General features: G+C 43.5%; 1 protein-coding gene across 5 annotated transcripts in view; it reads right to left on the reverse strand.

Annotated features, from left to right (window-relative positions):
- Positions 1-25,790, reverse strand: part of ERC2 (ELKS/RAB6-interacting/CAST family member 2) — an 882,521-nt gene that overhangs the window by 201,455 nt on the left and 655,276 nt on the right. For 4 of the 5 annotated variants that reach the window (XM_070390793.1, XM_070390792.1, XM_070390791.1 and 1 more), the window contains one exon: positions 17,610-17,757. In XM_070390793.1, the coding sequence (XP_070246894.1) occupies positions 17,610-17,757 (148 nt within the window). Of the gene's footprint in view, positions 1-17,588; positions 17,758-25,790 lie in introns of all 5 variants that reach the window. The other variant, XM_070390789.1, reaches the window with a different exon arrangement.

A 25,790-nucleotide genomic window follows, 5' to 3' on the forward strand; every position in this document is an offset into this window, starting at 1 on the left:
TTCAAATACTGAGGAATGCGAGTACCTCACAGGGCAGTGAGAGCCCTGGCTGTGGCTGTGCACCACAGCTGGATGGAAACGGAGAGGTTCCCAAGTCCCTGTCAGGCTCAGGACCAATACACTGGTGCCAAATTCAAGTCCTCCCCCAGGAGCCCCAGGGCCCTCAGCTGGATCAAGTCACTGTCCATCTGAGTTTTGCATCATGGGCCAAAGATTGGGAGTATCTCTTTGCTGGGTCTTTTCAAGTTGAGAGAGTTAATAGTACAGCTTCAAGTTCAGGAAATATCTTGTAATAATACAGTGTTTGCAGTAATGTATAGGCTAAAGTCATGCAAAAAATATTTGTCTCATTCCCACACACTGAACTTGGTAATTATATAGGAGTTTGGACATTAAGGACCCAGACATAAAGGAGTAGGTTAAAAGCATAATTATGGCTCAGAAAGAGCATGTGCCTGGGGACATTTCAGGCCTACTCCACAAAATAAGAAAATAGAAAATAGCACCCAAAATCAGGTAGTAGTTTCTCTCTCTCTCTCTCTCTCTCTCTCTCTCTCTCTGCAATAACCCATTAAAAGAATAATGCACCATAATGATTATTTAGGAATAGACATAAGTTGGAAACTGGTAGCAAATAAATAGGGCCTTTAGTTCTGGGATTTTGACATTAATGGCCCAAAGGACTTCTCAGTTCCTGAAGCTTTCAGGGCACTATTTGAAAATCGAGCTACAAAGGAAAGAGACTGCAGGTCCCCGTGTCGCACAGACTGTATAATTGAAGGAAGCTGTTATTTCATCCTCGGTATGGCTGGGGTGGAGGTGCATTAATGAAAGGCCCAGATCATCCCTGACCAACTACTCTTAAATATTCAGAAAACAAGAACAAGCCCCAAGAGGTGCCCACGACTCAGCCAACCCAGGGCAAGCTCCACGCGCAGAAATGACCTAGCCACCAAATCTCAGAAGCCATTTTATCATTCATAAAACATGCTGGTTCTAACCTGCTTCCTGTTGACAGTTTTCATATCATACTCCCCTTGAATACACAGTGGCTCCCCATGGTCTTGTGCATCAGAGAGAAACAGTTCAGTCGCCAGGCAAGGCCAACCTCTACCTTTCCTTCTGAACAATCTACCTCCTTCCAGCCTCCTTCATAAAAAGTCTCCCCAAATATGGCCTGTCTGTAACCCAATGTGCACACAGATTCATCTCTATCCTAGCCAGAAAGGATCCCTCCCTACTAAAGCAGGCCCTATCCATCACAGCTGGGTTCAAAATGGATCCCATTAAGATAAATTCCATAACTGAAAGTGTCCAGGAGAGTGAGGAAAACTAGAAGTGGGATCAGAGGGCCTGGGTCAAACGGTCAAAGTTAAGCCACTTAATAGCTGTGTAACGACCAGCAAAATATTATTCAACCTCTCTGGTTTTGTGCACAGGGCATCTGCAGGTACCTGAGCACAGTCTGTAGCTTCTGATTCCTTTTTATAGCCCTGGAATGCCTGGACCAGGGTTCGGACCCTCTTTGTGCTCAATAGGGTCTGTTGACCAACTGTCTCTCTTACCCATTATCATTGTGTGCTCTGTGCTGACAGGTTTATCTCTACTCCAGCCCTCACCCTGCTACATGGTCCTGTGACCACCTTTTCTTGTCACAATTGCAGCCCAAAGACACCCCAATTCTTGCTATTTATTTCCAGTTGACATTTCTGAATTGCAAGGCTGTCTAGAGAGAGAGAGAGGGGAGGCGTTTGGTGACACAATGATTTCCACCTCTGGAGGTTGATCACTTCCTTCATTAGATCAATGCCTCCAGAATTCTGGCTATCAATCAGATCCATTGACTTCTATGTCTCTCCCCTGAGATGCTGACCATGCAGGTGGAAAGGCTGGCCCTGGAGTTGGTATTTAATGAAAGTGGGGAAGAAGCACACCAGGCCATTCAAAGCACAGCCAAGTTTAGCTGCAGTTGATATAACTCTTTTGAAAATTAAGATACATGTAAATTGCTTTTGAGAATTTTGCCATGAGATAGCCAGAAACACTAGAGAGAACTGGAAGTTCAAATAATAATCTCTATCCTTTTCACTATTCTTTCCTTTTATTTTCCACTTTCATTTGTGACCTTCCTTCTTCCTCTATGAATGGATAGGGCATAGCACTAAGCCTTTGGGAGTTCCGTGCCGGGGATCACTGAAGCTGAGAAAAGGTCCCTGTTTCTCGCCCTCCCCTCTCAGTAGCCCTTTCTGATCAGAAAAGGTCCCCTTTACCTCCTTTTCATGTTTTCTCTCTTCCTCCTCAGCACTGGGAACCTTTCATGCCTGTAAAGATCTTGGTAAGGTGGGTATGGAAACCAGCATGAGATAGGCAGGCTCTGCCCCCGAATGAGTGTGCGGTTTTTGGTTGGTTTGTTCCAGAAGCTCTTTCTTTGTGATTTCAGCACTGTGAAAGGTCTGAAAAACACCCTCATACCCCGCAATCCACCAGGAGGATATTGCTTTACCTGGAGGAAGACCCCTGCATTCCCAGAACTTTCCTTTGCAGTCTCTGAGACTGCAAACAGAAAACAAAATATAATAAACAAACAAACGAATGAATCAACAAACGAACACTAGAAGTGACACCCAAGTAACTTCAGCTGGTTCAAGGTAAGGAGAACAATCTCCTACAAATCAATCAACGGACTGAGCAGATGCTGTGCTGCTTCCTTGAACCCTATCTGGATTCCCAGAGTTCCACGGAACATTCCAGAAGTAATTTGGCCTTTGTGTGCAGTGCACAGGGACTAACGTTTTTCAACAGCATTTCATAAGGAGACGTGGGGATGATTTTGGGCCTTGCTCTCGGCAGAAGCTGAGCATTGGGTGTGGCTAAGAGGAGAGAACCGGGCTTTTCTATATGAGCACTCTTCTGAAAACCACCCCGGTGATGAAAAATCGCCTGCCCGAACCTCACAGAGAAGTAATGGTGGATCTGCCCCAGAGGATTCCTGCTCATAAAACTGCAAAACAGACCTGTTAACGCAAACCTGCAATTATGACCAGAACTAGAATCTCACTTAAATAATTTTGTGGCTATAACACAACTGATTAATAACCCCTCACCTGATCAGGCTTGTCACACTTGACAAGATTTGAGTCCCCTAAAGGTGACTACTGAGCATGCACCACTGACAACCAAACTGTGTGGGAGGCGGAAAAAAGAATGGAGAACGGGACAATAGTTTCAACCCAAGCAATTGAAAAGATGTGACAATGATTTTCAATGTAAAACTGTTTGGCAGAGAGAGAGAGAGAGAGAGAGAGAGAGAGAGAGAGAGAGAGAGAGAGAGAGAACAAACCTATAGTCAAGCAGATTTTTGGACCAAACTCCAGAAATGGAAGTAAAAGGACAGGATGTGCCCAAGGTCATGTGTATGTGGGTGACCCAGGAAAGGAATGTGGAATGCCTGACTTCTAGCCAACACCTAGCTCCTTCCGCTTGGAGGAAGGAGGACCAAGATTGAGAAGGATGCTCAGTGAATGCTTGGGGCTGTACCTGCATCCTCGCTGACTCTTTCATGCTCAGTGGAGTTATTATTAAACTAAAGCATCACACATCACTCTAAAATTTTCCTCAGAGAGAAATTCTAGCTTTCGACTTCCTCAATTCTCTTGGTCTTGCTCAGAACATTAATATTTGTTGGACAGCCTTTTTTTTTTTGTTCTTTTTTTTTTAAGTGGGAAGATATTTCAAAAATCAAATATTCTGGTTTGTTTCAAAGAATATGTTCTCAGCTAAAGCCATGTTTTCTTCCTGTGGGGGTGAGCCACAGTTGGCCACAATTCACCAAAGTTTCCACCAGCTAACAATAAAAAACGATGTCCCATTCTCAAGAAATAAAAGAAAAATTACAGCAAAGTTGTGCATTTCCGTTCCAGTCCCCAAAGACAATCTGAAGAAGTAGTCAACGTGCCAAATTAAGCCATGCGAATTTATCCATATCTAATAAGGATTAACAAATGTCACAACACGGAACATAGCCTGGACATAATTTATATTCCATCTTCTAAGGCGCTGGGTTCAGTGTGGTCTCATTCCAGCCCGGACCTAGGAGGAGAGGTGTCTTTGTAGAGTCCCAATCATGTGTGTGACAAGCAGGAGGGCTCTTCACGTGACAAAAGGTTTCTTGACACAGAAACAGCACCCTCGCAACCAGAATGTGGTGGCTGAGCATAAAGAACTAACCACCCAAGGGAGATGCAGGCGTTTCTCCCCTCCCGCTCAGGATAACTGTTCTGGAAGCCACTCTGCCTCTTGCCAAAGCTGGGTGTCCACCTGCAACTTGAAAAGCTTTGGAAACAAGTCTACATTACATATTTGGAGCGAGGAAGATTAAGACTCCTGAACTTTGGGCTAGCCAGCTCTGATTGGGTCTCCTCCACCCCATTTCTCATCCATCCTTGCCAAAAGCACAAAGAGGCAACTGGGACTCTTGCTCAGAGTATCTGCTATTAAGATAAATCAGCAACACTTAAGTGTCTTTGGTTCATAAAAAATAGTCCCCTGGAGATGGCTCTTCCCCTCCAAAATATCAGCTTTTCGTTTCCCTGCCTCACCGAGGATTGCATCACGGGAAGGCTCAGGAACGCAGCTCTCCCTGGAAGCCCGGCCTCATCTGGGAAGCCTCAGAAGACCCTGGCCCCAGCAGACCCCCCAGGAGTCTGGACAAGCAAGACTGGGGCTGGGAGGTCTGGACGCTCCTTTCCTGGAAGGAAGCTTTCTGAACCCACTCTGAACTGGGTTCTTTCAAGGCAATGTTTGTACCTTCTTCACTATTTATTTTTCTCCAAGGATAAATCAGGGTCTGGCTCCCAGAGAAGCAGCAGAGGGGGGCCTGTTTATGAACATTGCCACTCAAGTTCTTTCTTCTTTGGTCTGGGGAACAAGTCCTGTGGAGCAGGTTTGTGTCAATGGATTGTCACCAGAGACAGTTTGGGACCATCACTCCTCAAAGCACAGTGCTACCCTGTGGGGAACAATAAGATGGCCCTGTCCTTGCACCTCAGCACTGAGGTCAACCTTCTGCACAATTGTGCAGCCCTCCGGGTAGATCCTTCATGATGATGCTTTTCTGTGAGTCAGATAGAAAACAGCATACCCATTTTACAGGAAGGCACATTGACCTGCCACCATCACATACTAATAAGTGGAGGTCAGTCAGGATTCATTACTTGAGCAAACTTCAGAGCCTTCCTTCTTCCCTGCTGCCTTTAAAATCTAGAATTCTCAGATACTCCCTGGTGGGAAAGATGGCAACTTCATTGCAATGGGAAAACCAAGGGGCTCAGAGTGTGACGCCTACCGGCAGATGCACTGAGCATCTTTCTCGACCACTCACCAGCTCTGTGACCTGGTTTGTGAGGATTGTAATAAAACAACCAAACTATAAAATTGTGCTTAGAATATCATTTCTTCAAGAAATGATAGCCGTGCTAATGTCCTATTGAACAACGCACCCTCCTACTTAATGGCAGGCTCCATGAGAGCCAATACTGCCATTTGCTTGAGCATCCTCCAAGTCCTTGGTGTAGATCAAGTACTCAACATACTACTTGTGAATGTGCTGGAATAGTCTGTGACTATGAAAACTACAGGAGCTTAGAGTTCTCTTAGTCCACTTCCTTCATGTTACAAATGGGGAAACTGAGTCTGTGAGAGAGAAGCAAAACGAGGTGCCCAAGGTTTCTTAGTGTATTGGGGTCAGAGTCGAGCTGGAACTCTGATCCCCAGATCCATTCTCAGACCCCACACCTTCTACTGCCTGCCAGGGCTTCCCTGGTGAGGTGGGCTGCCTTGCTTTATTTAAACATTTAATATCCTACTTTCTACATGGCTGCTTGTGTCAGACAGCGCAGAGAGCATTGGGCCCCAAACCAAAGAAGACTGACAAGAGAGACTCTGCCTGGCCCTGTGACCCACACACCTGCTTCCTACCCTGACACCCAAAAGGGCTTTGGCACACCCCATACAGCCCAAAGCAGTAGGGTGTCTGGCTGGCTTCTGAGCTGGGTTGGTAATTTTAGGAGTGCTGGACCGTAAGAGAGAGAGGAAATAAACCAGCCTCGAGATGATCAGTGAATCAGAGGTTTCTCGGCATAAGAACCACCCTGGACTGAAACCTTCTGAGTTGCCATTTTTGTTCAGTCGATTTTCATTGTTTTCTGAAATGACAGCCTCTCTTTCCAGTCTGAACTTGTAACCTCTTTGCACAATTCCGGTCCCAGACTGTGTCAAAGATCACCCGAATATAGATTTGCTAGCTGTGTCCAAACAGGCATTTCCCAACAGCCTATCAGGGCAGAGATAAGAGAGTGGGGTTTTGGTCCTTGTGTGTTTATTTTATTGTTTTAATAATCGCATCTAAACATTGGTGTTGTGGGGTTCTGGCTCCCCCACCTTGTCAACTCAGCAACTGCACTTGGGACTGGGACCTGAGGAGAACAGATTACAACTCTCCTGGCTACAGTTTGTCCTCACAGGATTCCCTTCCCACACAGTGCTCCACGAGGCTCAACCCCTGCAAGTCTTTGCTCACATGTCCCTCTCTCAGGGGGAGTTCCAGAAACACCCTATTCAAAATCACTTCCAAGACACCTCACGGATCATTTAAATCCCCCCTCACACAACTGATTGCCATCCATCACACCAGGTATTTGATGTCATTGTTTCTCACTTGTCCCTCATAGAACACATGCTCCCTTTGGACAGGGATATGGTCATTGCTATGTCCCCAGTGTCCACACAGTGTATGTGTTGCAGAATGGACTGCTCATTTTTTCCCCATGCCTACTCCCCTAAGAAGTTGTAAAAATCCCCCTCTGCCTTCTGCTCTCTCAGCTTGCTGACCATTTACATTCCCTGTAGTAATACTCTGCCCCAAATCTGAGTGGCATGTTATCAGACTATAGCTTAGACGAACTTAACACAAATAGGCGGCATTTATGTAAAAACTTACAAATGTCAAGTACTTTGTAGGAGAGAGCTATTTCTTAGTTCTCTAAAATCCTCAAAATGTCCATAACTCCAATATTTAAACTCTGGGGCATTAATCTTAAGAAAAAAAATATTTATGTACTGAGATGTTTATCAAATGTGATTATAAAAGTGAAAAACTAGGGATGAATTGAAATCACAACAAAGAGAAGAATGATAAAATTAATTATGACAATGATGGAAGTCATACAACCAAGATATATATTTTTGAAGATTTTTAAGGACGTGGGAATATGCATACCAAGTTAAATGTTTATAAGACTAAAAAATCTTTATTATGCAGTATGTCATGTCTTTGTGCAAATATGTATATAGACAATGGAATGTAGGAAACTATAAATCTTAATGACAGTTATTTCTGAGTGGCAAGAATATGGGGGATTTTAGTGTTTTATTTACATTTTCCTAAGAATCTTTAATGAATATATATTATTTTTATAATAAAGCATTTATTTATATGCTTTCAATTATGAAAAAGTGTCATTTACATAATAAGGGTGGTTAAAATTAAGTCCTTCTTATTTTTAAATATAGTTCATTATTATGGGTTGAATTAAAAAAAATAAAACAAGAGTAAACATGGGAGATTCTGGAACTTTTAACTCTGCTGTTAGCATGTCACAGAGATGAAAAAAAAAAGTGGCATCTTCCCCCCAAAAATATGGAGCTGAGTAAGAGTAAAGAAAGATAAACTTGCCCTTGCTGGCTTGGCTCAGTGGATAGAGCATCGGCCTGTGGACCAAAGGGTCCTGGGTTCGATTTCGGTCAAGGGCACATATGTTGGTTGCAGGCTCCTCCCTGGCCCTGGTCAGGGTGTGTGTAGAGACAGCCAATTGATGTGTCTCTCTCATATTGATGTTTTTCTCTGTCTTTCTCTCTCTCCCACTCTCCCTAAAAATCAATGGAAAAATATCCTTGGGTGAGGATTAACAAAAGAAAAGAAGAGAAGAGAAGAGAAGAGAAGAGAAGAGAAGAGAAGAGAAGAGAAAAGAAAAGAAAAGAAAAGAAAAGAAAAGAAAAGAAAAGGAAAGGAAAGGAAAGGAAAGGAAAGAAAGAAAAGAAAGAAAAGAAAGGAAGGAAAGAAAGATAAACTACTGGCAATGTTAAATTCTGTGTTTGAGAACTATCCTCCTCTAATGAAAAATCCTTTTCCTGTTAAATTATTACTTGGAGAGAGAGAGAGAGAGAGAGAGAGAGAGAGAGAATTGTGAAGGTGGGAAGGGCGAACTGGGTTTGCTACTCTGCTGATCAACAACAAAATCACTCTGATTTGAACACAGCTATTCAAGGGCCAGGATGAAGTGAAGAGGGAGGGGGAAAAGGACTTTTCTTTCATTTTGAAATTCAGCATTAGGAAGACACAAGGGCAGGAAGTCGGATCTTTTTTCAATTCATTTGAAATGATAAGGTGAAGACAGCCTGGAAGGACTTTTAATTATATGATGAGAGGAAGGAAAGGAGGGAGAAAGAGAAAGGGACCAGGAGAAACCTGTCTTTATATGTTCAATGATGAAGAAGATGGAAAACTAAAGGGAAAAATGACTTTCAAGCAGATATCTTGAGAATGAAATACAAAGGTTCCAAGAAGCAAGTGCCAACATTTCATGCTGGAAAACAGGAAATGCAGCACGCTGATCAGCTCCCAGCCCTTCTCCCCATGGCAGCTGGAATGCCTGGCGATGCAGGAAGAGATAACTCTCTCTCCCCAGCCTGCACATGTGACCTCAGGTCATGGCAGGAGCCTCGGGCCCTGGGGAGGGGCTGGGAGTGGTGCTCAGGATCACAGAATAAAGCCTTCTTCTTATGCTACCTTTCAGCCCCATTTCTTGGGGGCACTGACCTGAACAAGGTATTGCCCCAACGTGGGGGCATCTGCTGAGAAGAGCATGGGAGAGCTTTGGAGTGAGTCCCCCTCACTGGCTGTGGTATCTTTACCCAATTTCTGGACCTCAGCTTCCTCATCTCTGAAATGGGATTAATTACATCTAGTTTTCAGAGCTGCGAGGATTGAGACATTTCAAATCCCTACCTGTGGTCAGGTTTGCAGTAAGAGTTAAAAAATTGTTAATTCCTCCCACTCTGAAATATAAGTAGCAAAACTATCACGAGGAGCAAGAACACTGGACATGTTACACCCACACCTGTCCTCATGAAGCTATGCCTATCGAAGTTCCCCCAAATCTACCCCGTGCAACAGTGGGGTCCCTCTCTTTCCAAAGTGAGATGGCTCTGGTGGTGGACACCTTGGGAGCCTTCCCCACAGACACTCTCTGCTTTAGAGGTGGATCTGCATGTTCTCGGAGGCAGTCATGAATAGGTTAAAGTGGAGGGGATTTCAAACATGTCTAATCCAATAAGAGGCTGGGTAAAACATGCGTTATCACTTAAAGAATAAATGTTTAAAAATAGAGCACAGATGTGAAATTTGAATAAAAAAAAGAGAGAGAGAGAGAGACAGCGCGTGAGAGATCTTCTTGGCACTTGTACGCCCTTCTCTGTTTTGGTCACCTTCAGCTAAGCCTGCTATTCCGATGTGCTCTGCCAACTGCTGGATGCTGTGGGGGCGCCTCAAATCACCGAAGCGAAGTTGGCAAGTCGCTCTGTAGCTTAAAAGTCAGACCCACCTCTCCTTTTTTTGTAGTTCTAAAAGCAGGACAGCACAATGGTAAAGTCGGTCTTTTCAAAATTTTCACTTAAAACGGTATGCTTGAAAAGCAAAGAGTAAGTTCTTCTAAAACTAGCACTATTTACACTAGGGTTCTTGAAAATTTAGGAGGAAGTATCACAGTTCCACAAAAGATAGGCTATGGATTGGCAATCACAAAATTCCTAAGAATACTTACTTCTGTATGAAGCATTCCCTGACCCCTGCAACGCAAAGATTTCTGAAAGTCGGTAACATTTCTGCAATCCCCAAATAGCAGTCTTCTGTTTTGTGAACTGTCTCTTACTGGGAGGAGAAATGATAAAAACCCAAGGCTCAAGAGCAAAGCCAATGCCTCCTTCTATAGCCAAGAGTGCCCAACACAGTCCCACCAAAGGTTCTCCATAAATGCTTAGGGAAGAGAACAACGGTAGGTTTTAAAACATGGCTTCATTCGATGGATAGACTCAGAAAGCAGTCCATCAGGGTCAGCCTGATGTTTTGGGAAGAAGCACTCCTAAAGGGATTTAAGAAACATGGAATTGCAGAGAAAGCACTCTGCCTCTGAGATCTTTGAGCATTGTTTTATGGAGCAACTGGCCAACTGAATGGATTCCCTGAGCGGCAGGGTTGAGGCAGGAGCAGCCTGGAGTAAGGAGTGTCTCCAAGCTAAGAGAGCAGACAAGTGTCCTGACCAATGACTCAGACACTCAGAGGACACTGTTTTCAGCAGCACAGAGCACCTTTACCTCCATGAGAAAGCCCTGCCCCTGGCCTGCCCAGGAGAGATCTAAGTATTTCTGTTTGCAAAGGGGATTCTCTACAACATACTGTAAATATCCTTGGCATTGAAGGCAATGATAAATAGAGATGTGGCTAGATTTTACCAGTGGGACATGAAAAGCTTAACCCAAAGTGAGTCTGCAGTGAAAACCAATGCATTTGCATTTCAGCAATTCGATCTGGGCAAGTCTGCGATGCATTACAATGCTGGGATCAAATCAAGCTTTACTGGAGCTCCTCCAAGGACAACACGAGGCTATGGGAATCCTACTGCATGAAGTTCCTCCACTGCTGTTTAATTGTGCTCACCCCCTATCAGCAAAATTCAAAGTCATCTGCATACAATGCAATGGGCCTGTCAATAGGAAGCACAACGTAGTGTGGCCTCCAGTAGAGGGGGAAAGAAATGCCTGACCAACCATCCCACTGGGGAGCTTCCCACCTCCCCTGACAGGATGGTTCTATCTCTGCCAAGATCCAGTTTTGACTAGGATCCCACCCTTAACCACCAGCTCTCATGAGCACTTTCAGGGTCAGTGCTGCCTTCTTCTTTTCTAGGCCACACCTGTCTGGATAATTCTTGGAGCCAGTCCTATGACCTCAGGACAACATTGGGGGTGGGGGGGGGGTGCAGAAGTGACTCTACCCAAATAGATTTCACTATGTTGACCTGAACATAGGATTATTTTTTTTCCTCTGCAAACTCTGGTGAAAAACACAGAGAACCAGTGGCCTAGTCTCCTGGTCTTAACACTTTCCGGCTACCAACTGACCAGCATGTTTCCTGGTAGCCAAACGCAATGCCCAGAACTGGCAGGAAAGGAAAAAGCAAAGCAAGTATAATTTATCTCTGATCACAAAAGTATTCTAACCAGTTCTGAGAAATAAGCTGGTTCTAATTTGAACTAAACAACAGTGTCTGGCCCTCATTTTAAAAAGGCATTTTCATCAAGGATGTGCGTATCACTCCTTCCACACACAGGGGAGCATTTGGGAATAAGGCTTAGGGGGTAAGATTTAGTTTTAAGCTTTCTTCAAAAACCCTTTAGCAGCAGGAAAATGCAATGATTTCAGAATTAATTATTTTGATGTCAGTCCTTTCTTCAAGGGTGGAGGAAGAGCTGGAGGGATTGGATCCAAGACACAAAAGAAGGAAAGATGGTAATTTTTAATAATATTTTTAGAACTACTCTCCCTAGAGCAAGAACACAAACAAACAAAAAACTTCACTCATGTTCAATTGAGACCCTCTCCAAAAACTGCAAAAATCTGGAAGCCAGATTTTTTTTTTTTTTTTTTTTTAGAAAAAGGTGGAATAAAAGCATCAGAGGTGTGTGCTTGTGAAGAAATGAGATTGGTAAGAATTCAACAGATAGTATTATCTGTCTACAAGAAACTATGATTAATGCTTTATCTTTTTTTATGCAACACATAGCTGAAAGGTAACCTGTGTTGCTCTCTTACCTTTCTACTGTGCTCAGCCTACAACCAACATTGGCGTCAACATGTGAAGAGTATCATAAAGATTCTTTTGTTGTTAGGCATAGTTGGAATTTCTGAACTCATTTCATTTCACCTTCTCTGGCTCTCCTGACAGATGCTTAACTGAGTGCAGGTATTTCTAGGCAAACTGATTTATGAGATGCTCAGTTTTCAGGGATAAGATGGAAGGGCTCCCTTCATAATAAGTAATCTCTGCCACATCCGGAAACTCACTGATAGTTTAGTCAAGAAGAACCCCCCAAATTGGAGAGGATTTGAACTAGAATATGATGAAGAAATTAAGAGAAAAGGTTGAAAATGGTCATGATTGCAAATAATTCATATGAAAAAAGGCGTTTCTGTAAAGTGCCTTGCGACATGGCAAGAAAGGACACGCACCATTTTGTGGTCATCATTTGGCAAACAGGTCTCATCTCTCCTACGACTCCTATAGGTTGGTGATGGTGTATGCCTAGAATACTGGGATAAGAAGAATTATGCAGTTAACTCTTGTTAAAAGTCATACTAGCTCAATGATGTCTCTTTTTTTAAAAAAATAAGCTGCCCCAGAAATCCATTCATTCATTCATTTATACATTTCACAAATAATTGCTGAATGCCCACTATATGCTGCGGATAAGTGGTCAGCAGAAAAAATCATGAGTCCCCATAAAGCTCATAAACTAGCAGGGTGGATAATTACTACTTAAGTACTCACAAAAACAAATGCAAAATTGTTTCTATTACAGTGTAATTAAGTGATGTACATATGCTATAGGAGTGGCCCACTGGGGGTTTGACCCAATGGAGAAAATCCCAGAAGGCTTCCCTGAAAAAGTGATGTTGAGCTGAGATGGAGAGGATGAGGGGGCATTGACTAGGTGAGAAAACAAAGGCAATGTGTGCCAGGCAGAGGGAATCACATGTGCCAAGCAGAGAGCACATGGGTCTGAATTTGTCTTTATCCCAACAGTGAGGCAAGCCAGGGAAGGTTTTTCAGACGTGAGGGCTACAGGGTGATGAGTATCATAACATTTATCTTTAGATAAGATCACGCTTCTGTGGAGTGAGGTCTGAGAGCCTCTGGCTTGTCCTGGAGGCTGGTTGCATTTCTCCAAGGCACAGCCACACCCTGAGCAGGCCAGGGCTTGGTGGTGGCCAGTACTGTCTGCCTGCCTGCCCCCTCCAGCACATGGCGTGCAGGATTGTGGAATCCAGCGGAGTGGTGTTGAGACTGCCAGAAAGTCCGGGAGAGTGTTTTGTCCTAGAGCCTCTTTCTACTCTATTTGAAAATCTCATCAGTGTGACAAGAAACTCTGGCTTTAGCCCTTTGTGGCTCCAAAGAAAGTGTCAGTGCTTATTATTATTATTATTGTTTTAATCTTCACCTGAGGATATGCCTTTTTTATTGATTTTTAGAGATATAGGAAGGGGAAAGAGAGAGAGAGGAACATGATACATCGATGTAAGAAACATTGATTGGCTGCCTTCTGCACGCACTCCAACCTGGGATCAAACCCACAACCTGGGTATGTGCCCTGACCAGGAATCAAACCGTGACATTTTGGTGTACAGGAGGACGTTCCAACCAACTGACCCACACCAGCCGGGGTGTGGCAATGCTTTTTAAAATGCAAGGTAAGCTCTGGGATTCCTTGGAGGCCAGAGCTGGGGGATTTGGAGAGTAGGCTCAGTTGGGCAGCCTTAAACAGGGCACTCTGAGTGGTACCCAAAAGAGACCCCCTTGTTCTAAGGCTGCATGGCTGTTGAATTCTGCTTCCTAACTACAGAGATTATCTGCTCCAAAATATACCACGCTTAGGAGATTTTGCACTGGCTGTTCTCTCTGCCAGAACACTCTTCCCCTAGATCAGTGGTCGGCAAACTGCGCCCCTTGAGTGTGGCTCTTCCACAAAATACCACGTTCGGGCGCGCACGTACAGTGCGATTAAAACTTCGTGGCCACACTCAAGGGGCCAAACAGCCGCATGCGGCTTGCGAGCCAGTTTGCCGATCACTGCCCTAGATAGCCACAGGGCTCACTCTCTCACCCTCTTCAAGTCTTTGCTCAAATGTCTCCTTCCCAAGGAGGCTCATCCTATCTACCCTATTTTACAGTGTCACCAGCCCATCGGTCCTATTCTGGAATGCCTGTTCTCCCTTATACTGGTCTATACTCCTCTTTTTCTATCATGTAATTTACTTGTTAATTATGTTCATGATCTATTGCTTTTCTGCCCCCCACCCCCCATTAAAAAGGAAACTCCATGAGAACGGGGACTTTATCTATTTTGTCACTGAGGTATTCCAAAAATGCCTAGCATTTTAACACAGAAAACACCCGTAATGAAGAGCTGCTGAGTTGAAGTCCAATGTGGCACTTGGTCTGGCCAAGCTACCCACCTCTGCTCATCCTCGTGTCCCCGGGCAGCTTGGGAGGCACAGGCTGATGCATTGGAAATAGGCTCCTCTGATGCCCTCTCTTATTGATGTCTATGTGGGCTGGATACACAAACCAAGTAAATTTAATAATAAGCTTGTTCAGTGCAGGCCGGAAGCTGAGGTCTAGAATTCCTGACCTGCCTGCACACTGCTCCCCAAGTGCCTGGATTTGAGGGTTGGGAGGACACCTGTATGCTCTTTCTCCCACAGTTCCACAGTATGTTCTCCTAACTGTGCTCAATGAGTGGTGACTCCCAGGCATGCAAAAAGCAGTGATAATGAGGTCAAAACCAACCTGTCTCTGAGGGTCGGTAGTGATAAAATCAAGTACTACTAACAGTAGTAATAGCAAGAACACCTCACATATAAGTAGCACCTATTATGTGCTAGTCATACACAAAGCACTTCTATATTCATTACATCTCACAACAATCCATTGCCTTAGATTATTAGCGCAGTTTACAGATGAGAAGACTGAATTTCAGGAGGTTTAGTATCTTGCCATGATGGCTCAGGTAACAAGAGCTAGAAGCAAGATTCACTCCAGATAGCACCTGCAAGATCCACTTATGGTTGTGTGGCAAAGGGTCTCTTCAAGCATCACAGTGTGCCCAGCTGTAAAGCCTGAGCAAGGCACCTGGCCTCTCTGGACCTCTGGTCCCTTCTCTGTAAGAGCATCAGTCCTTCAGTTGTGTTGGGAGTTCATGAGTGTATGTACGTAAAGCTCTCAGATCCATACCTGGTGCATGGCGAGAGCCAAAAGTATTAGTAATTACTGGTGCCTAAGTCTTAGAGCTCTGGGCAGAGCCCACTCTTGGTGAATGGCCAGAGAACATTCTTAAGTGGCATAGAGTAAACACTCAATAAAAAGAGGGTGCTTCGTACGCAAATGGATCATTATTCTTAGAATCATTTCCATTTACAAGAATACATACACTGATGTGCTCTTCCTTGTCTGTGGCAGGGAGGGTGTGAGGGAGTTTCAAACCTACATCACCGAGGAGCCATCCTCCTCCTTTGCTGCCTCTTTTCCCACAACAGCCTTTCAGACCTGCCTCAGCCCAGGCAGGAGCCTAATTCTGTATGGCTGGGGTTTCCCAAATGTGCCCCACAACACCCCAAACCAAGCCTGTTGTGAAGAATGAAGGCTTTGTGTGGTTTCCCAGGAGCACACTGAAGGCCTACACTCAACCCTTCCTGGAACCCTGCACTCAGAATCATGCATTTCCATGATACTGAGCAAGAAAAAAAGGATCCTTAAAAAAATCCTTATTGGGAAAAGCATAGGGATATATGAGGGGCAAAGTATCTAAGAGACAGAAAGAAAAACCTCATCCACTATGCCCGACAGGAGGCCTCTGGCAGCCTTGGCTCTGCAGTGATGCAGGACCATTTCAGAGGAGCTGGTCCCGTAGGGGGGCTCACCAAGTCTGGAACCCTGAACAAATGTGTAATCAATGAAATTACATTACAAATTAACACATAATGCTATCATTTATGGTTCCAGGCTTTATGGCTACCAAGTACTGGAAATCACCAGAAGAGGTGAAGGTCAAGATAGGATGTAGCTCTCACGCACCCCCACCCTCCATGGCGGGGGCAAGTGTCTCCTTAGCCACTGACTGACCTGAGACCTTTGGATCATGTGTGCATCGTAGCTGGACCCGTGGTACTTGGCCGTAATATCTGGGCTGTAGCAAGCATCACAAGTGCATGGTATATTCGAGCTCAGGGGCTGTTTCCTAGGTCTATAAACCTGTGGGAGAAAGCTACAATGGTTAGGTGCAGGAGGGGAGGGTGCAGGGCGCACAGGGAAGGAACTAGGAGAAATTAAAGAAGGAGACTCATCTTGACTTTCTGTGGCCAAGTGGGTGAGAACCCCAGTGTAGAAGATGCACAGCCCCAAACAAGAGGTCAGATGGAAGCGGCCCCCGAGCCCCAGGGCCAGCACTAGCAAGGCATGCCGCTCTGTGGAATGACCCCCATGACTGGCAGTGCCTGGGACCCTCCCTCTGCAGGAGAAGGTGCCCAGGCACGGTGGTGGTCCCTCTCTTTCAGCAAGGCAGCCCCGTGAGAAATGGCCTCTGGTTCAGGGCCAAAGGATGCCTTTTCCTTCCTGAGGAGGAAGGCTTGGCCCAATTGTGAGGAGAAGGGACGTATGCCTTTGGGCTTCCCTTCCACTCACCTTGCACCTTGTGCTCAGCCCAGATCAGCCTAGCAGGCAGCGGGCCAGTCCTGGGGGCTGGAATCAAAGTGGACACACTCCACGTGTTACCATGTGGCATTCAGAGAATTTCAGAGCCACATGGGGCCTGAGGTAAGATGTGGCAGCCACCTTGTGAGACCACGGAGCATTGAGCCATAATATTTGCTAGGTTTCATAATGAAGCTAGGATCTGAGTGAACATTTGAACCGCTGCTTCCAAAAGCTCCTGAGTTATATAGAGAGGAGAAATAATGCCTGAAGATTTCAGGGATGACTTTGCAATATGCTTCAGGTACAATTATTTCCATTGAAGCCACTTCCAGAAGACCCTTCAGAAAGCAAATAACTTTTTTTTTGCACAAATTAGGACTTTATCCCTCCTTCCTTTTCCCTCAGAAGAAGTACAGTGGCCGAGTGAGGAGGAAAATCAGGATAATGAGGTAAACAGGTGATAAAAAAATATTAGACTAAATAATGGTCCGGGAGGGCTCTAAGCATAGCCTGGCGGTGCCAGGGGCTGGGGGATGTCCCTCGGCCGAAAGGTCCAGGAGGAAACAGTTAAAGAGCCAAAGCTGGAAGTCTGGTGAGAAAGAAATCTAAAGAACTGGATGAGGGAAGTTATTTATAGGCCCAGAGAGTGAGCAAGACAGAAGATAACGGGTCCAACAGGAGAGAATGTGCCCAGAATTTAATTAGTAGTTCCTAGGATTTAGTCAGAAGTCACACAAAGTCCACTGGAAGGAAGAGAGCTGAGAGCTATTTCTGGGGAGATGATGCTAACACAAAAGAACGGAAAACAGCGCTGGTTGCAAACCACACAAGCCCAGGCACATGCAGCCCACACAGAAAAGCAGTAAAATGGTGCTCCAGTGACAACTCAGGTCATTTCACTCCTACCTGCTTTCAGCTGCTTGAGCCTGCAGGATGGACATGGGAAAATGAAGAGCTGCTAAACCCACAGAAAGCACCCAACGGCCCAAACCCAGCAAAACACACCTGACGGGCAGGAGGCCCCACCTGCTGCTTTAGCTGGTGCACCAGTCTGTCTTTCTCCCGCTTGAGGGCCATCACTTCTTCCTGCGTCTTCTTCTTTTTGGAGGCAGACAGTTCCAGCAGGGCGATGTTTGCATCTTTCTCACTGATTGCCGCAAGCAGAGCTTCCTGTCTGGTAAAATAAAGATTATTGTGATGATTTGCATAAAGTGGGGAAAAACACCATTTGGCATTTATAACTGAAATGAGCCACGGAGTATTATCTCAATGTGAAGGAATTATGAATAATGCTTAAGACAAACTACCTCCTTGACTCTCAGAATAGACAAAGTTATGTGGGTCAGAATCCCTGAGACCCACACACTTTGTCCTCTAAGAGAAGTGGCTTTCAATGGCTTCACAGATATAGCTGCATATAAGAAATGGAGGGAGTCCATATGAACATTTGCTTTTAAAACACCTTCATCCATCTACCCATCTATCCATTAAGTTATTCATCCATATGCCTGTCCATCCTTCCTTCCATCCATATCTCCATCTACCTGTATATCTATCCATCCATCCATCCATCCATCCATCCATCCATTAACCAGGTAATGTTCTAAGACAACCGGACAAAATTGGGCAGCAACTTCAATATCAAGTATAACTTTTTTTCCCTGTAAGCTTTCCTTTTGAAGCCAGGCAGAGATAGTACTTACTAGGGTTCCCTTCCCATTTTCAATGCAATTAGTGAGGCTTGCTTGCCATTCCACCAAAAATCATTTCTTCCTCAGTATTCCATATCTCAATAATCACAGCACCATCCACCAAGTAGCCCAAAGCCCCAAACCTAAAGTTGTCCTTGATTCCTTTCCTTCCTTCTCTATCCAGAGTCAATCAACAACTTCAGTAGGTTTCACTCCAAAATACATTCCTTATCTAAACTAATTTGTTGCTAGGAAATGTTTCCCAACCACCAGCACCTATCCACATTGCTCATTCACTAGTCTCCCTGGTACAGACAGAGGCCAAGTAACCTTTAAAAACATTCGAAGTCCGGATTCCACCACCCTGTTGCATGAAAAATCCATTGCATCACTCATTAGATTTCAAATCCAGAGCCTTTACTGATGCCTGCAACTCGTTACACCAACTGGCCCTAACTACCTCTGTGAGGTCATCTTTTTCCATTTCTCCCTCCTCAATCATTAGGCTCCAGCACATTTTGTTCCTGAACTCTTTTCTAGTCCTTGAAAATGTTACACTTGTTCTCACCTCATAAGCTTTGTCTTGCTATTGCCTCTGGCTGGAATGGCCTCACCTTGCAGCTCCCTATCCTTCAGGTTTCAGCTCTAAGGTATCCACTTCAGACAAGCCATCTCCAGCTGCTCTCCTTGGCAGTGCCTCTTCACCTGGCACCGTGTGCCCAAGCCGCTGGCCGGCTACATTACCCCGGCATTTTTTGTTTCATTTCACACAACTCTTCACTATTAGAAAGGATTTTAGATATTGATTTTTCTCTACTTGACACTCCATGAAAGTGGAAGCTCCTTGGTCTTGGGCATTACTAGTTCTCCAGCTTCTGGCCAAGCACTGAGCAAATAGCAGGTGACTAAAACGTTTGCTCAAGCAATAGAGAAGTTCACTTTATACTTCTCACAAATGTTGACAACACCATGTACAACTCTTCTCATGTAAAAATAATGACAATGAGTTGACTCCTGACTACTCTCTGGTCACTGCTTACTCAGAAAAGTGTTAAAGTTGACTCCTCAAATTTTTTTTTTAATTTTTCGCTAAAAGTATTACAAAGGGTATTACATAAGTGTCCTTCCCCCCCCAACCCCCGCCCCCCGCCCTTGACAAACCCCTGGCCTCCCTTACCCCCCAGTGTCTTATGTCCATTAGTTATGCTTATAAGGATGCATACAAGTCCTTCGGTTGATCTCTTACTCCCCTCCCTCCTGTCCCCCAACCCTCCCTGGCCTTCCCACTGCAGTTTGACAATCAGTTTGAGGCAGCTCTGCCTCTGTATCTATTATTGTTCAAAAGTTTGTAATGGTCTTTATTATCCATGAATGGGTGAGATCATGTGGTATTTTTCCTTCATTGACTGGCTTGTTTCACTTAGCATAATGCTCTCCAGTTCCATCCATGCTGTTGCAAATGGTAAGAGTTCCTTCTTTTTTACAGCAGCATAGTATTCCATCGTGTAGATGTACCACAGTTTTCTAATCCATTCATCTACTGATGGGCACTTAGGCTGTTTCCAGATCTTAGCTATGGTGAATTGTGCTGCTATGAACATAGACTCCTCAAATTTTAACAGTCCAATTTTATTGCAACATCTATTGCAGATTTTAATCTGGAATTTCCTGGAACCATTATTAACTAGGAAATGGCTCGCCTGGTGTGTTTTATTTAGTCCTCCTTTCCACTGAGGGAAGTCTTGTCCCAGCCATTGTGTCACTTCAATCATTGTTTAGATAACTGAGAAGACCCCACAGTCCCAGGAAAGCCTCAATATTGGGTACTTTTTTGCACACAAGTCCCAGGACTAAAACCTGTTTTGCCTTTCTTTAATCCCCACCACCAGACCAGACCCTCCCCAGATGATTGGACAATGTAGTCATTATTTAGATCTCAGGTCCCCCCCTCCCCTGTTCACTGCAGGGATTTGTATGGACTTTTCTGGGCCCTGCTAATGCCAGGCAGTAGAAGCTGCCGACTGAGGCTCAGTCAGATGTGTGAGCAGCAGAAATGTCAGGAGATATCTCCACTTTCCAGAAGAAAACCAGTGCAGGCTGGACTACGAATAGCAGCATTAATATCTAGCTTTATAGAGCCCGTCTCTTTCTGGGTAACATCCTAAGACAACAGACATGCTTGTTGTTGATGGCCAATGCATATTTTTACATAGGCCAAGCTGAAGAGTCTGCATGGACTTCAAATCTCTACACCAACTCAGCTACAACACACCCCAGGTGATTGCAATATTTTACCACACTCTGCCCCAAATTAAAATGCCCAAGTGAAAATTTTCAATGGAAAAAACCTTAAGAATCATTAAGAAAATTGGGAGTTGATGGCAAATTATGCTACATCCCTATGACTCACTCTTTACAGCTACATGCAGCCATGTAAAATGCTGATGGAAAATAATAATATGTGAAAACATGTTTGTTGAGAGACAATTCTCCATGAGTCTCATATTTTTGCACACTCTTTATGAGCATAGGCACTATCTTCTTTTCTCACATTTTTTTCAAGGATGTTTGTATAATAAATAGCCTTGGAAGATCGAGGTAGTGTCTCTTTTAGGATCAAAGAATAGCTATGCTTACAGCCCTGTATAATAGTGTCTCTTTCCAGAGCAAAGGGCAAGCATGTTACTGCCCATTATAAAAGATTTGGGCACCCTAAGTTCAGGGTTGCCCTCCTTTAATGCAACCCACTGCAGGTGTAGCTATTCATCTGTCCCCTCTGCCTTGCCTTCATGGAACTTGGGGAAAGGAGAATTGACATAAATGTGCTGATGTTGCTGTCTGCACCTTGAGCAATAAAGTCCTTTGTCTCTGACCTAAAAGTCTCTGGTTTGCTGCCTGCATCCATGACACTGAACCAGGCTGACTTGTTAAGCGTACCATAGGGAAAACCTCAGATCCTTCACAGTTCTTGACATGCAGATGTCTATAGAATAAGATCCCAAAACATAAAATTCTATTCCTAGGAAAAACAAAAACAGGAAGAAAACGCTAACAGTCGTTATCTCATAGTGGTAAAATGAATAGGCTACTTTTAAATTTTTTTCTGCATGTACCTTTTTGCATTATTCTTCCCTTCCACAAAGTATCCTAAGAGTAAAGTCTAAAAAAATGTAAATGAAGCTTTTCAGTCACCAAATAAACTACAGGAACAGGCTCCAAATACGTGGCAGACGTGAAATTTGCTCATTTTTAAATCAAAGTATTTATGTTCTCTCTGCCCTCTGGCTCTGTATGCACAGGTGAGTGCCTGCACACATACTCTCATACACGTCTAGAACAGTCTACATCATTCCCACTAGGGCAGCCACAATAATCTCCTCGGTAGGCTCCCTATGTCCACTTTTGTATTCCCAGTCCTATGGCCCCTTTTAACCCATCTTTCTCTTTCAGGTCAAAATTCAGAATTATATAATTTTAATAACAGTTAAAAGTCATCATTAACCTAAAAAATGAGCCTTCTAAACGCCTTTTCCCCTATAATTCTATAATTTAATATTTTCAGAATTTAACATATATTTCCCCTGTTATAATACTATCAAAAGTTCCAATACATTAATTTCTAATATCATTTTTCTTGTTAATCATATAAAAACATATCAGTTCCTAACTCTTTACAGATGTTATCACTAAATACAGCCCCAAATCTAGTTACATTTAAATCATTTTTGTAAAAGTACATTTAAAAACACTCATCAATATTAGTATAAATATACAATAATCAATTTTGTTCTTCATAATCTTTTCCTCAGTGTCCTTTTTGTTTTGTTTTATTTTGTCTGCTTTTGACTAACAAACCTATTTATAAGTAACAAATCTATTTATAATGATAGAACTCTGTATAAAATTAGTGTAAGAAGAGTTATATCTATTTTGAAATCCTCATTTAAATATTGACCGTTATTAATGAAAATTTACCCTAAAATACTTTGATTGAATTCTACTTTCAACAATTTTAGTCTAATTAAATCAAAGAGTAATTGCCAGAAGGTAGTAAAAGTATATAAAACTAGACAAAGATGATCATTTCACACTTAGAAAGAATTTATGACGCTTTTAAGGCTATGCCTGACCTTAATAGGTAATGACCTATTTCTACAGGAATGCCAGGTAGAGCAAACTCTTAATTCTAGAGTTGGCAGAGTCAATACATTAATTTTTTTTAAGCAATAAGCTTTATAAAATGAATTTTAAATAATTCTTTATCAAGATGATACATTTTAACTAATAATTTAGATCACTGAGAGCTAATTCTGCAGTTAGGACTTTCATTACCTCTGCTTTAAAAGTCAGGGTGTTTTGTTTTTTGTGTTTTTTTTTGTTTTTTGTTTTTTTAGGTGAGGATTTCTGAACATAAGATTCTGCATCAGATTCTACACCTTTACAATTCCCATAAGCCACTTTGCTGATACATACTTAGAGCACCTAATGATGAAGACTTTACTGAAAAAAAACACAGAGGTCCATTTTGAGAAAATGGCAAACACTGGAAAAAATTAAGAAACTTAAATCGAATGTTCCTGCTTTTTCTTTTTCCAACAGGGAATTTTGATCCAGCCTTTCCCATATTGGGAAAACAAAAGAGGTGCAGCATCAAAAGAATACCAGGGACAGGACACTTGGATATAAATTGGAAACACAAAGAAAAATCCTTATTCTTTTCCCCAGCAGGTGAATCACCTTCCAGATCCAATCACCTTCTCCATATGTGTACATCACTTCAGAAATTGTGACTGTCCCATCCACCTGAAGAAAGTGTCCATGAGCCTAAAATCGCTTTCAGCACTTAACCTGGCCTCTTTGCTTATTCACAGACAATGCAGAGAGAACATACATACTCATCTTTAGAGTTAGTGGGGTTTAGTATACGCCAAAGGCTTGCAACCTTATCTTTAGAAACTGCAATGTTCCCGTGTACATCTACTAAGGTGATCTGTCTAGCCCTAAAATGCAGCTTAAAATATAAAAAAAGGAGCCCAAATATGCTAGGAAGGAAGATAAGATAATGCAAAGAGAAATAAATCTATAATAGCCTGCTGAATGCCAAGCTAAGAAAGCGGACCATGGACAGCATTTTATCAAAGTGCAGCCTAAACAAATGTCAAGGGGAATAATTTCTTTAACAAATATGGGCAACAATGGAGTGAAATGGGGCAATTCTGTGCCCTTGTGTGCATTTAGTCAGGGCTAACAATGGATGAAAATATGTGCACGGACACATTTAATAACCCTAAACTGTCATTCAGTTTGTAGGAGGTAGTCAAGATATAGCTAATAAAACACCAAAAAAATGGTTTCAGCCACCCTGGAAAAAAAATCCTCTATGGAATAAAACAAAAGAGGGCTGAAAGGTGGCTCCCACTAAGATAAATGCCTTCTTTTGAGTGTTGGCTGTGGCTAACCTTCTCAGAGAGAACTCCAGAATCCGGATGGTAATACATCGCTACTTCACTTATCATAGTCAATTTAAAAGGGAGCTTTATAAACATTTCTATTTCACTCCCTGTTGCTGTCTTTCTATTAATGATGACTTGGGTTGGGGGGGGAGGGCATCTAAAATTAATTTTCCAAGTTGTAAATGAGGCAGGCTAATTAGGAAGTTATAAATTGGTTGGGGGGAGAGGCATTAGCACATTTTGTTTTTTTCTGGTGGGATTTTGTTTTAGTTAGCTGACCCATCTTTAGGAACACATTCAATTACAAAAGCAGATGCTTAAAAAAATGCACTCCATTAAGAAATGTTTGGATAATGACATACGAGGGAGAACCTACATTATGTATGGTGCTCAGCCCACAGTCATGTTCTAATCATACTGTGGGAAAAAAAAATTCCGCTCAATCAACTTTGCCAGTTAATTACTGTTTTCTTTCCCTTGTGACCCTGAATCTTCAACCATAAGTTCAGTAGGAGGTGACTTAAGACAGCCAGTGACGAAAGATCCTGTTCAAAACAGCCTCTGTCTCACCCCTGGGGTGAGGGTAGGTGAAGGTTCGCTGCGATCAACCCTGGAGAAAGATGCTCATTTGCCTACATTTTCAAAGCTGTATTTTCAAATGGCGTCTTGAGAACGAACAGGCTTTTGATATCAATTCATATCAACATGCCCCACCAGTAAAACGATGCATTGTGCGCGCAGAGGGGGCCGTGCAGAAAACTAAGTCACTCACCTAAGGTGGGGCCCGCAGGGGGAGATGTAGTGGGACAATCAAGGACAAAGAACAGAGCAGACTTGTACAGGCCAGGCTTTGGCAGCCCAGACTTCTTAATGCGGTTTGCTCTCTGTCGCCCACCTAAAACTGACCTCAAGAAATAGTTTACTCCAATTACGCAGAATTTTGTCTTTGAAACCTAATAGCACATGACTGGAATTTCCTCACACGGGGGCCACAGAGTCTTCTGGAAGCTCTTTGCTCCATGCACTAGCCCCAGCATGACTCTGGGAGGCAGCTAGCCCACCCTAGGGTTCCTCTAAGTGCAACTGGACCCAGAAGCTCGAAAAGGCCAGGGTACTTCAGGGCACTAAGATGCAAATGCTAGCACCACTTGGCATTCTGCTACAAAGGGGTGATGGTGAGAATGAGGCCCACAGGGAAAGGACCCAGGCCGGGGGAGGGCAAGTGCTAGGAAGAGCTACTGCCCCATCCTGAAGTGCTCTCTCCATTCCCATCCCTTTGGTGAATTGATGGAAAGGCAATGAGAGGTGAAAGGACCACTGCCCAGGTCCTGGCAGAGGACATGTGCGAGGTAGTACTGTTACTGTGTGCCTGATCACCAAAAAACTTAATTTTAAAAATAGAGGAAGATAAAATACTTCTTTTGATTATGTTAACCTATTATGATTTCTGCTTAACTTAACTATACAAATAAAATATCATTCAAGTCCTAGCCAGTTTTGCTTAGTGATTAGAGCATCAGCCTGCAGACTGAAGGGTCCTGGGTTCAAATCTAACCAAGGGTACATGTCCAGGTTGCGGGCTTGATCCCCAGTAGGGGGCATGTAGGAGGCAGCCGATCGATGATTCTCTCTCATCATTGATGTTTCTATCTCTCTCTCCCTCTCCCTTCCTCTCTGAAATCAATAAAGAAATATATTAAAAAATATATATTTATAATAATAAAAGCATAATATGCTAATTAGACTGGGTGTCCTTCCAAATGACCTTCCAGATGAAGCCAGGGCTGTGAGGGAAGCCTAGGTCCTGGGTGACAGAGGGAAGCCAGTGCCAGCAGCTGGGGGGAAGGAAGGCCTACTCTTGCACGAATTTCATGCATCGGGCCTTTAGTATATATACAATTCAAATCCTTCCTTAATAGAAAAAGGTCCTGGTTTAGTGTCTCAGCATTGGAGTTGAATATACCTGGGCTTGAATCTTCACAATACCTTTTGTTTCTACGACCCTGAGCAAGTTACTTAATGTCTCTGCAACACAAATTTGCTCTTAAATGGACTAAGAAGTA

The sequence above is a fragment of the Myotis yumanensis genome, unplaced genomic scaffold (assembly GCF_028538775.1).
Source record: "Myotis yumanensis isolate MYYU_CA2020_CCGP unplaced genomic scaffold, mMyoYum1.0.hap1 SCAF_14, whole genome shotgun sequence".
NCBI classification, from domain to species: domain Eukaryota; kingdom Metazoa; phylum Chordata; class Mammalia; order Chiroptera; family Vespertilionidae; genus Myotis; species Myotis yumanensis.